At 46.3% G+C, this 14,638-nt stretch overlaps 1 protein-coding gene across 1 annotated transcript; it reads right to left on the reverse strand.

The window, feature by feature from the left end:
* Nucleotides 1-373: 373 nt before the first annotated feature.
* TMEM179 (transmembrane protein 179) lies at nucleotides 374-9,166 on the reverse strand. The gene is made up of 4 exons (XM_058807635.1): nucleotides 8,865-9,166; nucleotides 4,653-4,790; nucleotides 3,063-3,141; nucleotides 374-2,125 (listed from the first exon to the last, which is right to left on the reverse strand). The coding sequence occupies exons 1-4, from the start codon at nucleotides 9,164-9,166 to the stop codon at nucleotides 1,946-1,948; spliced, it is 699 nt and encodes a 232-aa protein (XP_058663618.1). The 3' UTR covers nucleotides 374-1,945.
* Between the last annotated feature and the right edge of the window lie 5,472 nt (nucleotides 9,167-14,638).

The following is a 14,638-nucleotide window of genomic DNA, read 5'->3' on the forward strand; positions in this document are numbered from 1 at the left end:
TCTCTGATTCCCTCTCCAGGAGTCCTCCTCTGATGTGAACTCCCAACTACAAAAAAAAAAAAAAAAAAAAAAAAAAAATATGCCACTGCTGCAAAGCTTTCAGAGGAATTGCATTTTCTTGAGTGCAGAAATCATGCTGAAGAACAAGGCCTCTCTACAGAGAGCTGTGGCTATAAGCAGTGTTTAGCTGGGGCTGTAAGCAATATTCACAGGGCTGGATTACTGCTTAGGGCCCATGGAGGGTTTTTTCTCTAAACCTGTGAGAACATTTTGGCACTTAAATACAATGTCAAATTTTATGCCCTAAAATACATTATAATTGAGGGATTTGTCATGACATGAAATTCTGTTTCAATGAAATGCTTAAGCTGGTACTTAGCTAAGCATCAGAGAGTCCCTAGAAGCCAACAGTAAATCTGCATGGTTGTGCTAACCCCAGGCTTGAGCTCTGATGTGGGAGAAGCCTGCTGTCCTCTCTCCCCTCATTCTGATTTACCAGGTCATATAATCATGTGTGGTTTGCACTTCTGTTACAATAAATTCAGTCTCAACTCAAACACAGGTACCACAGGCAGTGTCAGTGTACTCCCAAAAAAATCTTCAGTCCAAACTTAGTTGTTTGCTTAAGTTTTCTGCTGATTTGGGGCCTTCTGTGCAATGGTACCTGGGGATAAATGCCTAATCCTAGCACAGCTTTACTTCTCTGCCATGCAAACCCCACACTCCTCTGAGTGACTCCTCTTAATCATCAGCGCTACCTCTGATCTCAACAATCCACCTGATTTGTTGAAGCACTGGCCAAATAAAACTGAAAGCAACAACACAGTCACCAGTGAGCTTTGTGTAAACAGCAATTCTTTATCCTTTTCACAGCAAAATTTATCTGCCCTGGAACTCCTGCCCATGAGTGGGGAGAATGGACTCATTCAGCACTGAACTATCAATAAAATAACTCAGCTCTTTGAACTCCTTGCTATGTTTATATCTAGAAACCTACAATGCAAATGCTTACAGTAATTTTGCACACCCTACATGAAATAAATATCACAAATAAATTCTAATATTCAAAACAGAATAGTATACAATGTTAGGGACCAAGTTACATTTATAAATGCACAAGCATTATTACTATCTATTCAGCTTAATTTCTTAGTATGCAAGCTTCAGCAATTTCTAGCTACAGTTCACTTCAGGAGTCATAATAAATGCTGCTCATGCCAAAATCTAAGAAGAAACAAAGCCACAACCAGAAAAAAATGTTCTTCTTCATCCTTCCATATTATACACAGTTTTTGACAGGTGCTATAATAATACACAGGTTTCATGGAATTCATTAACACTGTCCAATATTAAATATCAAGTCTGGAACATAGGTCTCTATGTTTGAAATAAAATCAGAGCAGGAGCAACATGTTTGTCAGCACTGTATCCACACACAGCAAAAGCAGAGACAGTGAGAGCATCCCAACCAGAGCTGCAGCTTCCCAGGATAAAAACACCACAAGGGGCAGCTCCAATGGCAAAAGGGAGGAGAGGGAGAGAGCAGGGACTGAATACAGCTCCAGTTACATCTATTGTTGAAGAATGGTTTGAAGAAATAACCTGGATGCTGTAGCCTGGTCTTGCCAGCTCAGTCCTCAGAAATGTCCCCTGTCCCAAAAGCCAGCGATGGGCACGTGGGAGCTCTGCTGACAAGGGCAGGTTACAAATTTTGCCTGCACAGGACAGAAATTTTGCTGTGCCACAGGCACATAGGGTAGTTCATTCTCTTTATCTTAATATCAGTATTTCTGCCAACAATTTCTCATGGGGGAAGTGAGTAATTCACAATTACGTTTCATTTCAGGAAAAGAAAAGATCTCACACACTCAATACCCTGACTCAACTTCAGCTCACATTACTGAATAATAAAATCTAGATCCTGCCCTGGAAATTTGCTTACACTTTAGATCATGCCACTTTTGTCATCTTGCAAAGAGGATCGTGAAGGGGATCTTCCTAGCAGCAGCTCCTTCTCATGGATCAGGCTGTCTAGCAGATCCTCCTGCCTGTAGTTGTGATAAACCTTCAGGAAAGCCAGGATGGTAATTGCCAGCCAAGTCAGCCAGGCAGCCCAGAGACCAAACTGGAGAAGCAAAGAAATCATAAAGAGGTCAGTACAGTATTGCGTTTCCACAGTATTGTGGAAACAAAGTCAGCTGTCCAGGTGATTATGCAAACGTCAGCTGCACCAAAACCCATGGAGTCATGCCAAGCTAAATCCTGGGAGTCTGGGGTTCTTCATACAAAGGCATATTTCATTCCTAAATGCAGTTATGCCTGAGCTGGGCATCTAGATGCCAATGTTGGCAACAAAGACAAAAAACTGGCTCATGCCCAAGAGGCAGGGTTACCTTCAAGGAATGTTCCAGACAAGCTAATGCCTCTGTCCATGTGGGATAACATAAGCTTTTGTAAGGGTACAGCCCTGCAGGGATGGGCCTGTCATCCCTGCAAAATTAGTATGTGCTCATGTCCCAGTGTTCACTGGCTGATCATTGGCTTGGAGCTAGAATATTCAACAGAAAGGTCTGACAGCCTTAGGGGTCTAATTCTCATGGATCCATCAGAAAACAGCCCTATCTGAATGAATAAATCTTTGATTATTTTCAATGGTCTAATATTTATATAGCTTACGTGATCTCAAAGTCAAGGAAGGTAAAACTAGGAACCCAACAATGTGGTGCAGGTCAGAAGTTATTTTGAACAGTAACTGAGAGATCCAGGACACCAAAGTGCTGCAACTCTTGCAGATCTCATCCTTTGGATGAACAATGAATTTTCTGTCATGATTAACAAAGATTAGTGGTAGGGTGAAGCTTTAACACACCTGTATTCAAAACTGTCTGTTTTGAATTTAAAAGGCAAATGTGCCCATCACTATCATTCTGATTCAGCACTTACTGAAGTCAGTGGAAACATTCCCATTGATTTCTGAGAATGGTAGTTCAGCTCCAGCAATCCCAGGTCAATAAGCAAATGGCAAATTAACAGGAATAGAACCATGACTTAGTCTGACCTACCTGTGCAATAGCAAACTGGTCATAGAAAGCAGAGTTTTCCAAGTTCAGCTCAAGATCTATATCCTGCAACTCTTCACAGCTACTCAGAAAGGCATTTGGAAGGGAAAAACAAAAGAAAAAATTTAAAATATTCTAGGTAAACCAAATATAAAATGAAAAAACATATTAAATGTATTTTGAACAGTCACAATGGCACATTCTATCAAAAGATGATTAAGTTATTGCAATCATCAGGTTGTTTGCTGATCTTCTCTAAAACTAAGATAAGAATTACTTTCTTTTACAAAAAAAAAAAAAATCTTGTAAGTGATAACACAAATCTTTCATAAGTGGAATTGTGATAGTTATTATGAACAGCATCCTTAATCCCCTCTTTCCCACTGCCCCCTCGCCTCCCACAGATTTGCCCCTGGCATCACCCCAGGTTGGTTTTTTCACCCCTCAATGAAACAAAGTGTATGATCCTCTGTTACCTTTTGACTTCATCAGGAAAAGCCTCAGAAGAAGGAATTGTGTTTTTGTTTCGGATGCTCCAGCAAGGAGACGATAGTCTGATGGTAAGATAGGGGCTGCCTACAGATTTTACAAATAACTTGGACCATTATTGGTGTGAAAAATATCCCAGGATTTTGAGATTGTCATTCTACCTCTTGGTTGATTTCTGCAGCCTCTTCTCTCTCCTTTTCAGTGCTGTCGGTCATCTCGGGTTCTTACCCGAATATTCGATTAGATGCTTTTTGGAACTGAATTTTTAACCGAATATTCGAGTAATTCGATTAATCGTTGCAGCCCTAAACAGAACATTCACTATGGCATTTTACAACATATGACAATGTGCAGCAACATAAATGTATGCTTCAAGTAGTACATTTATTCAATATCATATGACATAAAATGTCACATTTTCCTCTCTTTTCGTCATTATTTCTTTGACAGGAGAAAATCTTCTTTGGCTTATCATGTTCCCTATAAGGAGCATAAGCATTGTGGGATACACTGGGCAATTTTAGGAGCTGTGCATTTTGTGACTGTAACAGTCAGCCATCTGTACTTGGCACTTACAATGTGCTTTCCATCCTGTGGCTCTCAGGGCATCCAGAGCATCACTACAAGGCAAGGAACTCTACCCCAAATGTTTTGTCTGATGATGAGCTGTGGCACAGGCAGGATAAGTGACTTGCCTGGTGTCACACAGTGGGTTGGGGGCAGAACCAAGACTGCAAGCTAGGAATCCTGGCCTCCAGCCCCCTGCCCTGCTCACAACTCCCCCTATTCTTAGAAAAACTCTAAGTCTAGCATTCCTCTGGAAACAAAAAAAATTTAACACAATGGATTTGTTTTTCATGTTATCATGACCACAAAATATGATGGAAACACACTTTTCTTTGTGGGCTTCTAAATAAACAAACAAAAAGAAGTTTGATTTGCTTTGTTTTGTTCCACATGAAAAAACTCTGGATTTTCATATTATAGATGCCTTCTCCCCCTTGCCCACCTTGCGTGTAATAACTACATTTTGTAACAGCACAGCTCAATTGTGCCTATATGAAAAAAAAATAAAAGGAATAAAATGTATTCTTCAATACTAACCTATCTGGCATGCTTCCTTTTTCAGTAATTGCATCACACCACATGTTAAATCCTACACTCACTATAGTGCTGGCAATAAATGTGATGAACACCACAAAGGCGCTGATCAGCAGATTCAGGAAGGCGTAAAAGAAAGAGCTGTAATAAAAGGGAAGAAAAATGTAACTCATAAACAGCTGAAACACAACATCAGCAGTCTCTGTAAGCAGCACAGAGTGGGCTCAAAGATATCAGTTCCCATTTAAAACACATCTTTAATTAACAACACCTAATACATTGAAATACTATGGGCTCGATTTTGAGTCACACTACCTTTGCTTGCAAATGCTTTTGATTTTGATTTCTTTTTTAAACATAAGAAGATGTGACTTTGTATAATGAGTGGTGATTGTTCATACACAATGTGGCTTTCATTAGCTGTAATGATGAAAATCACCATTGTTAAAATAAATGTCATTAGCTCAAGTTATGTAGTAACTGCAGCTAAAATTATTACATTACTTAAGTGATAATTGGGACAAAAATTGCCTAGAAGAGAGAAACTAAAAATAAAAAACACAGAACTGATAGCTACAATCACTTTAAGCAATGTAACACAAGGTACTGCCATCATAGGACACGAATCTCAGTTTTATGGGCAATTTGCAGAGCAGGCCAGATTCTCCCAGGATTTCTCTGGCTTTGGTGTCAGTATGCTGTGTCTGCCTGCTGAATATCAACTTATCATCTCAGCCCCATTAAATCTGCCCCAGCAGGGCCTGCCCTCAGCACAAGCAGTGTTTGGAAAGGGATGGGTGGGATGCTTACAGATTTCCCATAAGGCCATGGAATCTCTCACTCATTTTCACTCTTTAACTCCTCACCTGAATTTTAGCTGTGAAAAGTTTCTAATCCCAGTCACCCAGCAAAGCCCTTCTCTACTTGAAACTTCTCTAAGTGGCTGTTTACAATAGGACACCTTGGAATGTGACATTATGTAAAAACTGGGCATCTGCTCCAGGCTGGGGAAAGGCTGGCAGCTCCAGGAGGCAGGTCAACCTATTCAGTGAGTGGTAAAGATGAATATGACAAATTTCTCACCATTGTGCTGGTGATAGAATGATTCTACTTACCCCAGAGAAGAAAAAAAAAGCCTCAGTCATTTCTTTTCTCTGGTTGCTCATCAAATGAAAAGCCAAGAGGCTTTTTAAATGAGTGCCTGAGTCCTGGAAGGTTCTGGGCTGGACAATCCTAATTTCTACAGGTTATACATGATACACTTGTGACCTCAGGGGAAGTTCTTTAAAATGAGATGAGGAAGCAATTATCAGCAGAGTTAGGATGTTTGCTCTGGGTTGATGAGGCCCTAGAGGGACTGTCTAGGCTCTCTCCAAAGTAACAGCTGTTCCACGCCAAGACTGATAGAAAAGTGAAATAAACCACCTTCAAGAAGTGCCCCTAGAGACTGTAATGGGTGATGGATGCCAGGACACCTGACTTCTGGATGAACAATAAGCTGAATCCTGCTCTGGTTTAGCTGGGCTTGGTGAAGTAGATCAGCTCAGCTCTGCTGTGTGCTGAGGTCACCCATACAGTGAGAGCTGCTTGAGGTTCCAGAATTCTGCAGGTTCTCTGCCCTGACTTCCACCTAGCCTGGATTTCATCCCAAGCGTTGCTGAAGTCAGATCATATCCTCTGTGTGCACCTTAGCATGGAATGCTGGCCTGGGAGGCAGAAAAGACTTGAGCTGTTCACAGAATAAAACAAAATTGTTTTAAAACAGAAGTGGCACCAGAATTAGTAACAGCTCTAGAGAAGGACCAGTAACCAGGACTGTTCAGCGGGTCATCAGAGCCCAGGATCTGCAGTTCTCCCTCTGTTTCCTACCCTGCAGCAAGAGAGGTTCCATGGCCCAGGATCTGACCTCACACTGACAAAGCAGGGCTAAGCCTTGCACCTGATTTGCATCTGGCAAGAAAAACCATCACCAGTGCCAGGGCATCCTGACAGACTGCTTATTTGGATCTCTAGATTACCTGATTTTTCCTCCTTAGATTAGAACTTCAAGCTATGCATTACAGATTGAGTGAATGCCCTTTAATAATGAATGTTTATACCTGAAGTTGCTTTGCAATCCTAGCAATGAAGTATCTGAGTTGTTCCTTTATCCTCCAACTGAGCTGAAGAGTCCCAGGCTGCTGAGACAAGGGGTGCTTAGACCCTTTTAAGGTTTTTTAGCAGTCATAACTGCTAGATTGCATGTCAGCAATCATTCAAAGCCATTGGACATGGAAGATGCAAAGGGTGCTAACTAACCCTGACTGCCTTGGCTGGCTCACCCTGGAGCTGGCCCAGGAGCAGTGATCCTCCTCAACAGGATCATCAGTTATGGCATTCTGGCTCCCCCTCAGCTAACCTCTAATCAGAACAGACAATTTTCATGGGTGGTGAGGAGTTCACATTTATCCCTCCATCCAAACAGAAATGGTTTTGCACCCATTTGAACTGTTAACAAACGGCTGTCTAAAATCAGGACAGTGTGAGCCTGGCCTGCTTTTCATATGGTGGCTGATGTGGAACAGGACAGACTTTCCTTCTTACCAAGAAAATGCTGTTCCCAAGCATCTTGCCATGTTGTACCATCCTGTGGCCTTGTGTGGGTATCTCATTATCCCAACTTGCTTTGTCTTTGTTCCCCATCACCACACAGCCCTCTGCCTTTCTTGCCTGGAGCAGCTATCAACAGAGTTACACAACTCTCAAAGGAGCCTGAAGGAGCTCCTGAAGGGACACTTTTCAGGGGCCTGCCCAACAGTTTTGAAGTTAACAGCCACTTTTGGAAGCAGGCCAAACATCTAATCCAAATGTCACCATAACAGGGTTTTCACTGCTGGTTTCTTCTAAAAATCAGCTAGCTCTGACCTGCAAAGCACTGATGTGCAATTAACCCTCTACAGATATTGGATCACCAGAGGAAGCTGAACTCAAAGATATTAAGAACTCTGTGGTTGTATTTAGTGTAAGGTATGTTTTAATATGGAATAAGTTTCTGGTCCTCAGTTACGGCAGCATGTTTGAGTATTAGACAGGTTGAGAGTGGTTGGAAAGAGCCAGAAAGACAACACTGCTACCCAGTCTCCAGGGTTACCAGTCCCTTACTCAAGAAACCTCTAGTCCAAATAGACTTGGATGGGAATGATTAACCCTTGGCATGGTTCCTAAACCATGGGGAAAATATTTGCCTAGTTTAGACAGGCACCAATGCATTGTCCAGCCCTGGCGCTGTAGCACCTGGGTTACCTGCACCTGGGTCTCTGCCCTCTGAGGCCACCAGAGAGGCAAGCACAGAACATCACAGCGCTCCTGAGCTGATGCCTGGCCCACCAAGCCTCTGAGCACCCCTGCTGGGGTGGGATGCTGTGGAATCCTTCCCCACACTGCTACAGGATTGTCCCTTGGCTTGTGTGACACAGGAGCCAGCCCTCAGTGCCACCCTGAGCTGCTGCAGGAGCTCTCAGCACTGCTCTCATGCTGTAACCAAGCAATAGTTGTTGTCTGCAGTAGCTGCCATGTACACAGAAAAAGCAGCACCAAAATGAGAGGGGAGGCACCAACTTCTCCCTCATGGCCCCCCACACACAACCATGTTGTTTCAAGGTTTTTCACAGGCCCAGTGCACACCTGGGGAGGGCCTCCTTTGGCACGGGTGTGTTGTGGGACCGTGGTCAAGAGGCCCCTGTGAGCCCCAGCCTCCAGCATCACCCCACAGCCCCCAAATCCTCCCAGGCCCACTCCCCACAGCCCCCAAATCCTCCCAAGCCCACTCCCCACAGCCCCCAAATCCTCCCAGGCCCACTCCCCATAGCCCCCAAATCCTCCCAGGCTCACTCCCCACAGCCCCCAAATCCTCCCAGGCTCACTCCCCACAGCCCCCAAATCCTCCCAGGCCCACTGCAGCTGGGTGCCCACACTGGACTGCCAAAGGCCTGTGGGTGGGTCTGACCCCTCACCCCACAGAAGCATCCCATGGTGAAGGTCCTGGACACGGCTGGGAGAGTGCCTGGTGTGTGACAGACAGACAGACAGACAGACATGGGTGATACACCAGCTCTCCCCAAACCCCTCTGGGCAGCCCAATGACCTGGATGGTGAAAACCCCAGCACTTCACCCCCGGGCTGCTCCCACATGCCCCGGGCTGTGGCAGGGACGGGCTGAGCCCCAGGGATACTCACTCCTCGTGCCCTTTGCAGAGGAAGAAGAGGGTCCTCCAGGCCTGCACTGTGGCCAGCAGCAGGGACAGGAGCCCGGTGAAGATGCTGAAGCGGCAGGCGGCCTCGGGCCCCCACTCCTGCACCGTGAAGCGCTGCCGCTCCACCGTCAGGTTGGCGTTGAGCCACATGCCCTCGGTGAAGAGCAGGCAGCGGCCGTGGAAGTCGTTGCCATTCTCGGAGAGTGGCACCACCACGATGAAGCTGAAGAGGAAGGCCAGGAAATAGCAGATGCACTGAGCGAAGAGGAAATTGCTGAGCGCCATGTCCGCGGCTCTGCGCAGGCAGAGGGAGGAGGGAAGGGTGGAGAGAGGGATGGAGGAGGAGGGATGCAGGAGGGAGGGGTGGAAAGAGGGATGCAGGAGGGAGGGGTGGAAAGAGGGATGCAGGAGGGAGGGATGCTGGAGGAGGGATACACGAGGGAGAGATGTAGGAGGGAGGGATGCAGGAGGGAGGAGTGGAGAGAGGGATGCTGGAGGAGGGATGCAGGAGGGAGGGATGTAGGAGGAGGGATACACGAGGGAGCGATGTGAGGTGGGAAGCGGGGAGGATGGAGGGATGGAGGGAGGAAGGCAGGCTGCAGCAGTAGGCGGTGGGGAGGGAAGGAGGGAGGGAGGATGCGCAGTGCAATGCAATGGATTGCGGTGCGGTCCGATGCCTCCTCCGGACACGGCTGCTCCCTCGCCCGCAGCCCGAGCTGCCCCTGTGAATGGTTTCAGTGCTTGGAGGGGAGGAGAGGAGAGGAGAGGAGAGGAGAGGAGAGGAGAGGAGAGGAGAGGAGAGGAGAGGAGAGGAGAGGAGAGGAGAGGAGAGGAGAGGAGAGGAGAGGAGAGGAGAGGAGAGGAGAGGAGAGGAGAGGAGAGGAGAGGAGAGGAGAGGAGAGGAGAGGAGAGGAGAGGAGAGGAGAGGAGAGGAGAGGAGAGGAGAGGAGAGGAGAGGAGAGGAGAGGAGAGGAGAGGAGAGGAGAGGAGAGGAGAGGAGAGGAGAGGAGAGGAGAGGAGAGGAGAGGAGAGGAGAGGAGAGGAGAGGAGAGGAGAGGAGAGGAGAGGAGAGGAGAGGAGAGGAGAGGAGAGGAGAGGAGAGGAGAGGAGAGGAGAGGAGAGGAGAGGAGAGGAGAGGAGAGGAGAGGAGAGGAGAGGAGAGGAGAGGAGAGGAGAGGAGAGGAGAGGAGAGGAGAGGAGAGGAGAGGAGAGGAGAGGAGAGGAGAGGAGAGGAGAGGAGAGGAGAGGAGAGGAGAGGAGAGGAGAGGAGAGGAGAGGAGAGGAGAGGAGAGGAGAGGAGAGGAGAGGAGAGGAGAGGAGAGGAGAGGAGAGGAGAGGAGAGGAGAGAGGAACAGCTGTTGTGTTTTCTCTTCGGGAAAATCTGGCTGTCACTACCCTCTGGCGCCCAGGGGGTTAAATCAGTCCGTGAGTCTCCAGCAGGGCCGGGACCGCCAGTGGGGGATCCCCCAAATGACACAGGACACTGATGTCACTGATGTCAACACCCTGTTGATTGCCATCGCACACACACAAATACCCCAAACCAGCAGACTGGCCTCATCCTAGCTGCTGGATCCCAGGAAATTTCGACCCAAGTTTGTAAAAATCTGGCCAACAGCCTCAGTGGCAGTAATAGACAGGGTGCACTCCATCCAGCCCCTACAGACCCAGTGGTTTTGTTCCTAGCCCAGGCTGTCACACCCCTACCAAGCTATTGCAAGGGGACCAAAGGCTCACCAGAACTGGAATAACTTTCCTGAGCCTTGGAAAAGTCATTTAGGGGCTGCCTGGGGTTGGGATCAGCTCTGTTATCCCCTGGCTGGCAGAAGGAGCAGGGCTGGAAGAAAATAACCTTAAGCACGTTCCTGCTGGGCATCAAGCTGAGAACAGAGCAGCACAGCAAGGGGACATTGCTGTCCAATACATGGCAGGAACAGATGGCATTTCATTCCTGGGGCTGAGCAGCTGCCTGCCCCATACCATGCTTGGGAAGACACCAGAGCAGCCCCTCTGCTGTAGGACCCAAAACTGCAAGGCCAGGATGCCAGAAAGCAAAAGGCACAAAAAAGGGAAATGTGAGTTGTGCTCAGATCACTCTGGCACAGAAATCCAAATTAAACTGTCCTCAAGTTATAGTTTCCTCACAATCCCAATTTCATTTTTCCATCTTGGCATGAATCCTTGTCCAGCACAAGACACCACAATTAATGTCCAGTTCCAGGTAATTTCCTAATTTAATTTCCCAACCACATCCAATCTGAGATCAGCTGCAGGTCTCAAATCACTGCTCAATCCCAGGGCTGTTTATGCTCATTTTATCAGTGTGCCACTTCCCAGGCAGTGTTTAGAGAAGCAGATGAGTGACAGAGACCCCAAACATAATGCACATGGGAATTCAGGCTGGTGTTTCCATTGGGCAACCAAAAATTATTTCTGTGTGCTGGTAAGAGGTCACAGATACAGTCCAGATACAGAGGAGGGCACTCAGGGAATTCTCAGAAAAGACATTAATTCACAGCTTCATTACAAATCATTTGTCATGCATATTATCTTGAAATCTCACTCTATCTGTGCAGGGAAAGCATTTCTTTGTGAATGCCACATCTCTTCAATAAAAACTTTTTTCATTACAAATGAAATGTGTCAGGCCAGTTTTCTGATCCTTACCCAGCTCTGATCATCAAAAATTGTATTTCAGTTTTGTAAGATGAGTTATAGAGCACTGACCTGGCCCTGTGGGGATAGATGTGTGCTCCTAACAGAAAAGACATTTCAGTCTATTGGTAAGGAGGAAAGTTTATTGCTCTTAACCTTGCTTCCAAGAAGTGCTTGGTTCCCAAAGGGTTTTATCCTTTACCTGTAAAGAAATCAGACCTGGATTGAGGTGGGAAACTCTTTCCTTTGAAATGTGACACATCAGATTTGCCAGATAATGTTTGCTGAACTTAACTTGGGAGGTCAGCACCGACATAAAAGCCCAGTTACTGCTTACACTGGAGCCCAGAGAAGGGGCCAGCAGGTGCCAAGGGCTCTTTGCCTGGGGCAAGCCCCGTGCTCAGATCTTGCCAGCAGCAGCCACAGGGCTCTGCTGCACCAGGGTGCTTGCACAGAGGAATGTGGGGCCACTTCTAGAGCAGATAAAGTTGTCTTGGCTGATGAACTAACTCAAGAGAGCATTTATTGGAGAGTTTCAGAAAGCACAGCCAGGCATTTGCAAATGTGAGCAGACATGTAAAACAGCTGCACTTAGCAGGCTGACAGCTGCTGGAGCTTGGTTTTAAGCAGTGAGCACACACTGGAGTGAGCAAAGGGATGGAGATAAAACCTGTCAGCCTTCACTTTGGAGCTGCCTCTCATGTAAATCCTAAAAAAAAATCCTGCTAGGCTGGAATTGGTTTCAGAAACATGGAGTCATTTCAGTGGAGTAAATCTGATAGGCTTACGTTTCTCAGCATGGTGAAACTGAGGGAGAAAGGCAAGGTGAATGATGATTCATTCATTCATTCTTTTATCACAGGGAATGGAGAACATGAGATATACTTGTCACAGACATGTTTTATGAAAAATCCTTTCCTTAGGATTTTTTCTCCTGAGAAGCTGAGAGGCCTCAAGAACAAAATGTAAACAATGATTATCTGATGCTGTGGAATGCAACAAGTAGATCTTTGATTGGTCTCATGTAGTTGTTTTCAATTAATAGTCAATCACAGTCCAGCTGTCTCAAACTCGCTGGTCAGTCACAAGATTTTGTAATCCTTCCATTCTTTTCCTTTCCTTTCAAGCCTTCTGATGAAATCCTTTCTTCTATTCTTTTAATATAGTTTTAATGTAATATATATATATAATGAAATAATAAATCAACCTTCTGAAATATGGAGTCAAATTCTCATCTCTTCCCTAGTCCTGAGACCCCTACAAACATCACCACATATACTGGCCAAGCAGAAACTCTGAAACACAGGAAAAGATGCACATTTTTCTCACTTCAATAATTGTTCTGTGGCACACATCATGGGACACTGCAGAGGGCAAAAAATAAATGCTGGTGCCAAAAGATATTAGATAAATAAATGGTAAAAAGAGTTCCATAAAGACCTGAGAAATGCAGAGCTGGGGAATGTCACAGACATCTTTTCACTAAAAATCCTTTCTTAGGATTTTTTCCCTTCTGAAGAGCTGAGGCCTCAGAAACAAAATGTAAACATTGGTTATCTGCTGCTGTGGAATGTAACAGGTGCATCTGTGATTGGTCTCCTGTGGATTTTTTGGATTTGGTGACCAGTCACGGCAGAGCTGGCTCCTGCTCTCTGTCCAAGCCAGCTGCCTTTGTTATCATCTTTTCTATTCTATGCTTAGCAAGCCTTCTGAGACCAAACCTTTCCTTCTATTCCTTTTAGTTAGCTATAATGTAATATATATATCATAAAATAGTAAATCAAGCCTTCTTAACATGGAGTCAACATTCTCGTCTCTCCCCTCATCCAAGAGCCCCTGTGACAGTGGTGAATTAAACTTCAGCTCAGGATTCCCTCAAAGCAGGTTGCTGGGAAGGTGGAGTCACAAAATGATCCCTCTGCATCTCCAGCATCCTCTATTCTTCCCTAAAGCAAGCAGCTGCTCCTGGCAGCCTTGGAGATAGGATGCCCAAGGAGATCACCCCTTGGTCTGACCCCCTTTGGCAGTTCAGGCTCTCATTACAACACTGGCAGCCCCAGCCTGGTGTCTCACCTTCCCATCCAAGTGGGGAGAGCTGTTCCCCCAAAGCATCCCCCACACCCTGGCTCCTGTGAATGCCCTCAGGAGGGACCTGCCCCAGAGCAGACACTGCAGGAGTCAGTGGGGCAGTTCTTGCAGCTGCACAGCACTGGGAGAAGCAATGAGCATGATGAGAGGAGGCTGCACGTTCCCCCAGCTCTGGTGGTGCCACCACAGGAAGAACAGTTCAGATGTGCTCCCGCTGCAGCCCCCCATGACCATCCCCCTGATTGCATCCAGTTCTGGGCCCCTCACTTTAGGAGGGACGTTGAGATGCTTGAGTGTGTCCAGAGGAGAGCAACGAGGCTGGTGAGGGGCTTGGAGCACAAGCCATATGAAGAACGACTGAGGGAGCTGGGGTTGTTCAGCCTGGAGAAAAGGAGACTAAGGGGTGACCTTAACACTCTCTTCAACTCCCTGAAGGGTGGCTGTGGTGAGCTGGGGGTCGGTCTCTTTCTCCGGGCAACAACAGACAGAACAAGAGGACACAGTCTCAAGCTGCGCCAAGGGAGATACAGGCTAGAATTAAGGAGGAAGCTTTTCACAGAAAGAGTGGTCAAATACTGGAATCATCTGCCCAGGGAGGTGGTGCAGTCACCATCCCTCGATGTGTTTAAAAAAAGACTGGATGTGGCACTTGGTGCCATGATCTAGTTGAGGTGTTAGAACATGGGTTGGACTCGATGATCTTAAAGGTCTCTTCCAACCTAGAAATTCTGGCATTCTGTGATCCACCTGACCACAGCATCCCCTCTCACTGTTGCCAGGCTTGCAAGGGTTCCTCAGGGGTGAAGAGATAGACGAGAATCTTGACTCCATGATCAGAAGGCTGGATTTATTAATTTATGATATATGTTGCGTTAAGACTATACTAAAAGGAATAGAGAGAGAAGTTCAGAAGCTGCTAAGCTAAGAATAGAAAAGGAATCAATCAACAAAGGAGCTCTCTCTGATTCTCTCAGAGAGAGCTTGGTCTTTGATTGGCCCTTAGTTGTACACACG

Source organism: Ammospiza caudacuta, chromosome 6, assembly GCF_027887145.1.
Source record: "Ammospiza caudacuta isolate bAmmCau1 chromosome 6, bAmmCau1.pri, whole genome shotgun sequence".
NCBI lineage: Eukaryota > Metazoa > Chordata > Aves > Passeriformes > Passerellidae > Ammospiza > Ammospiza caudacuta.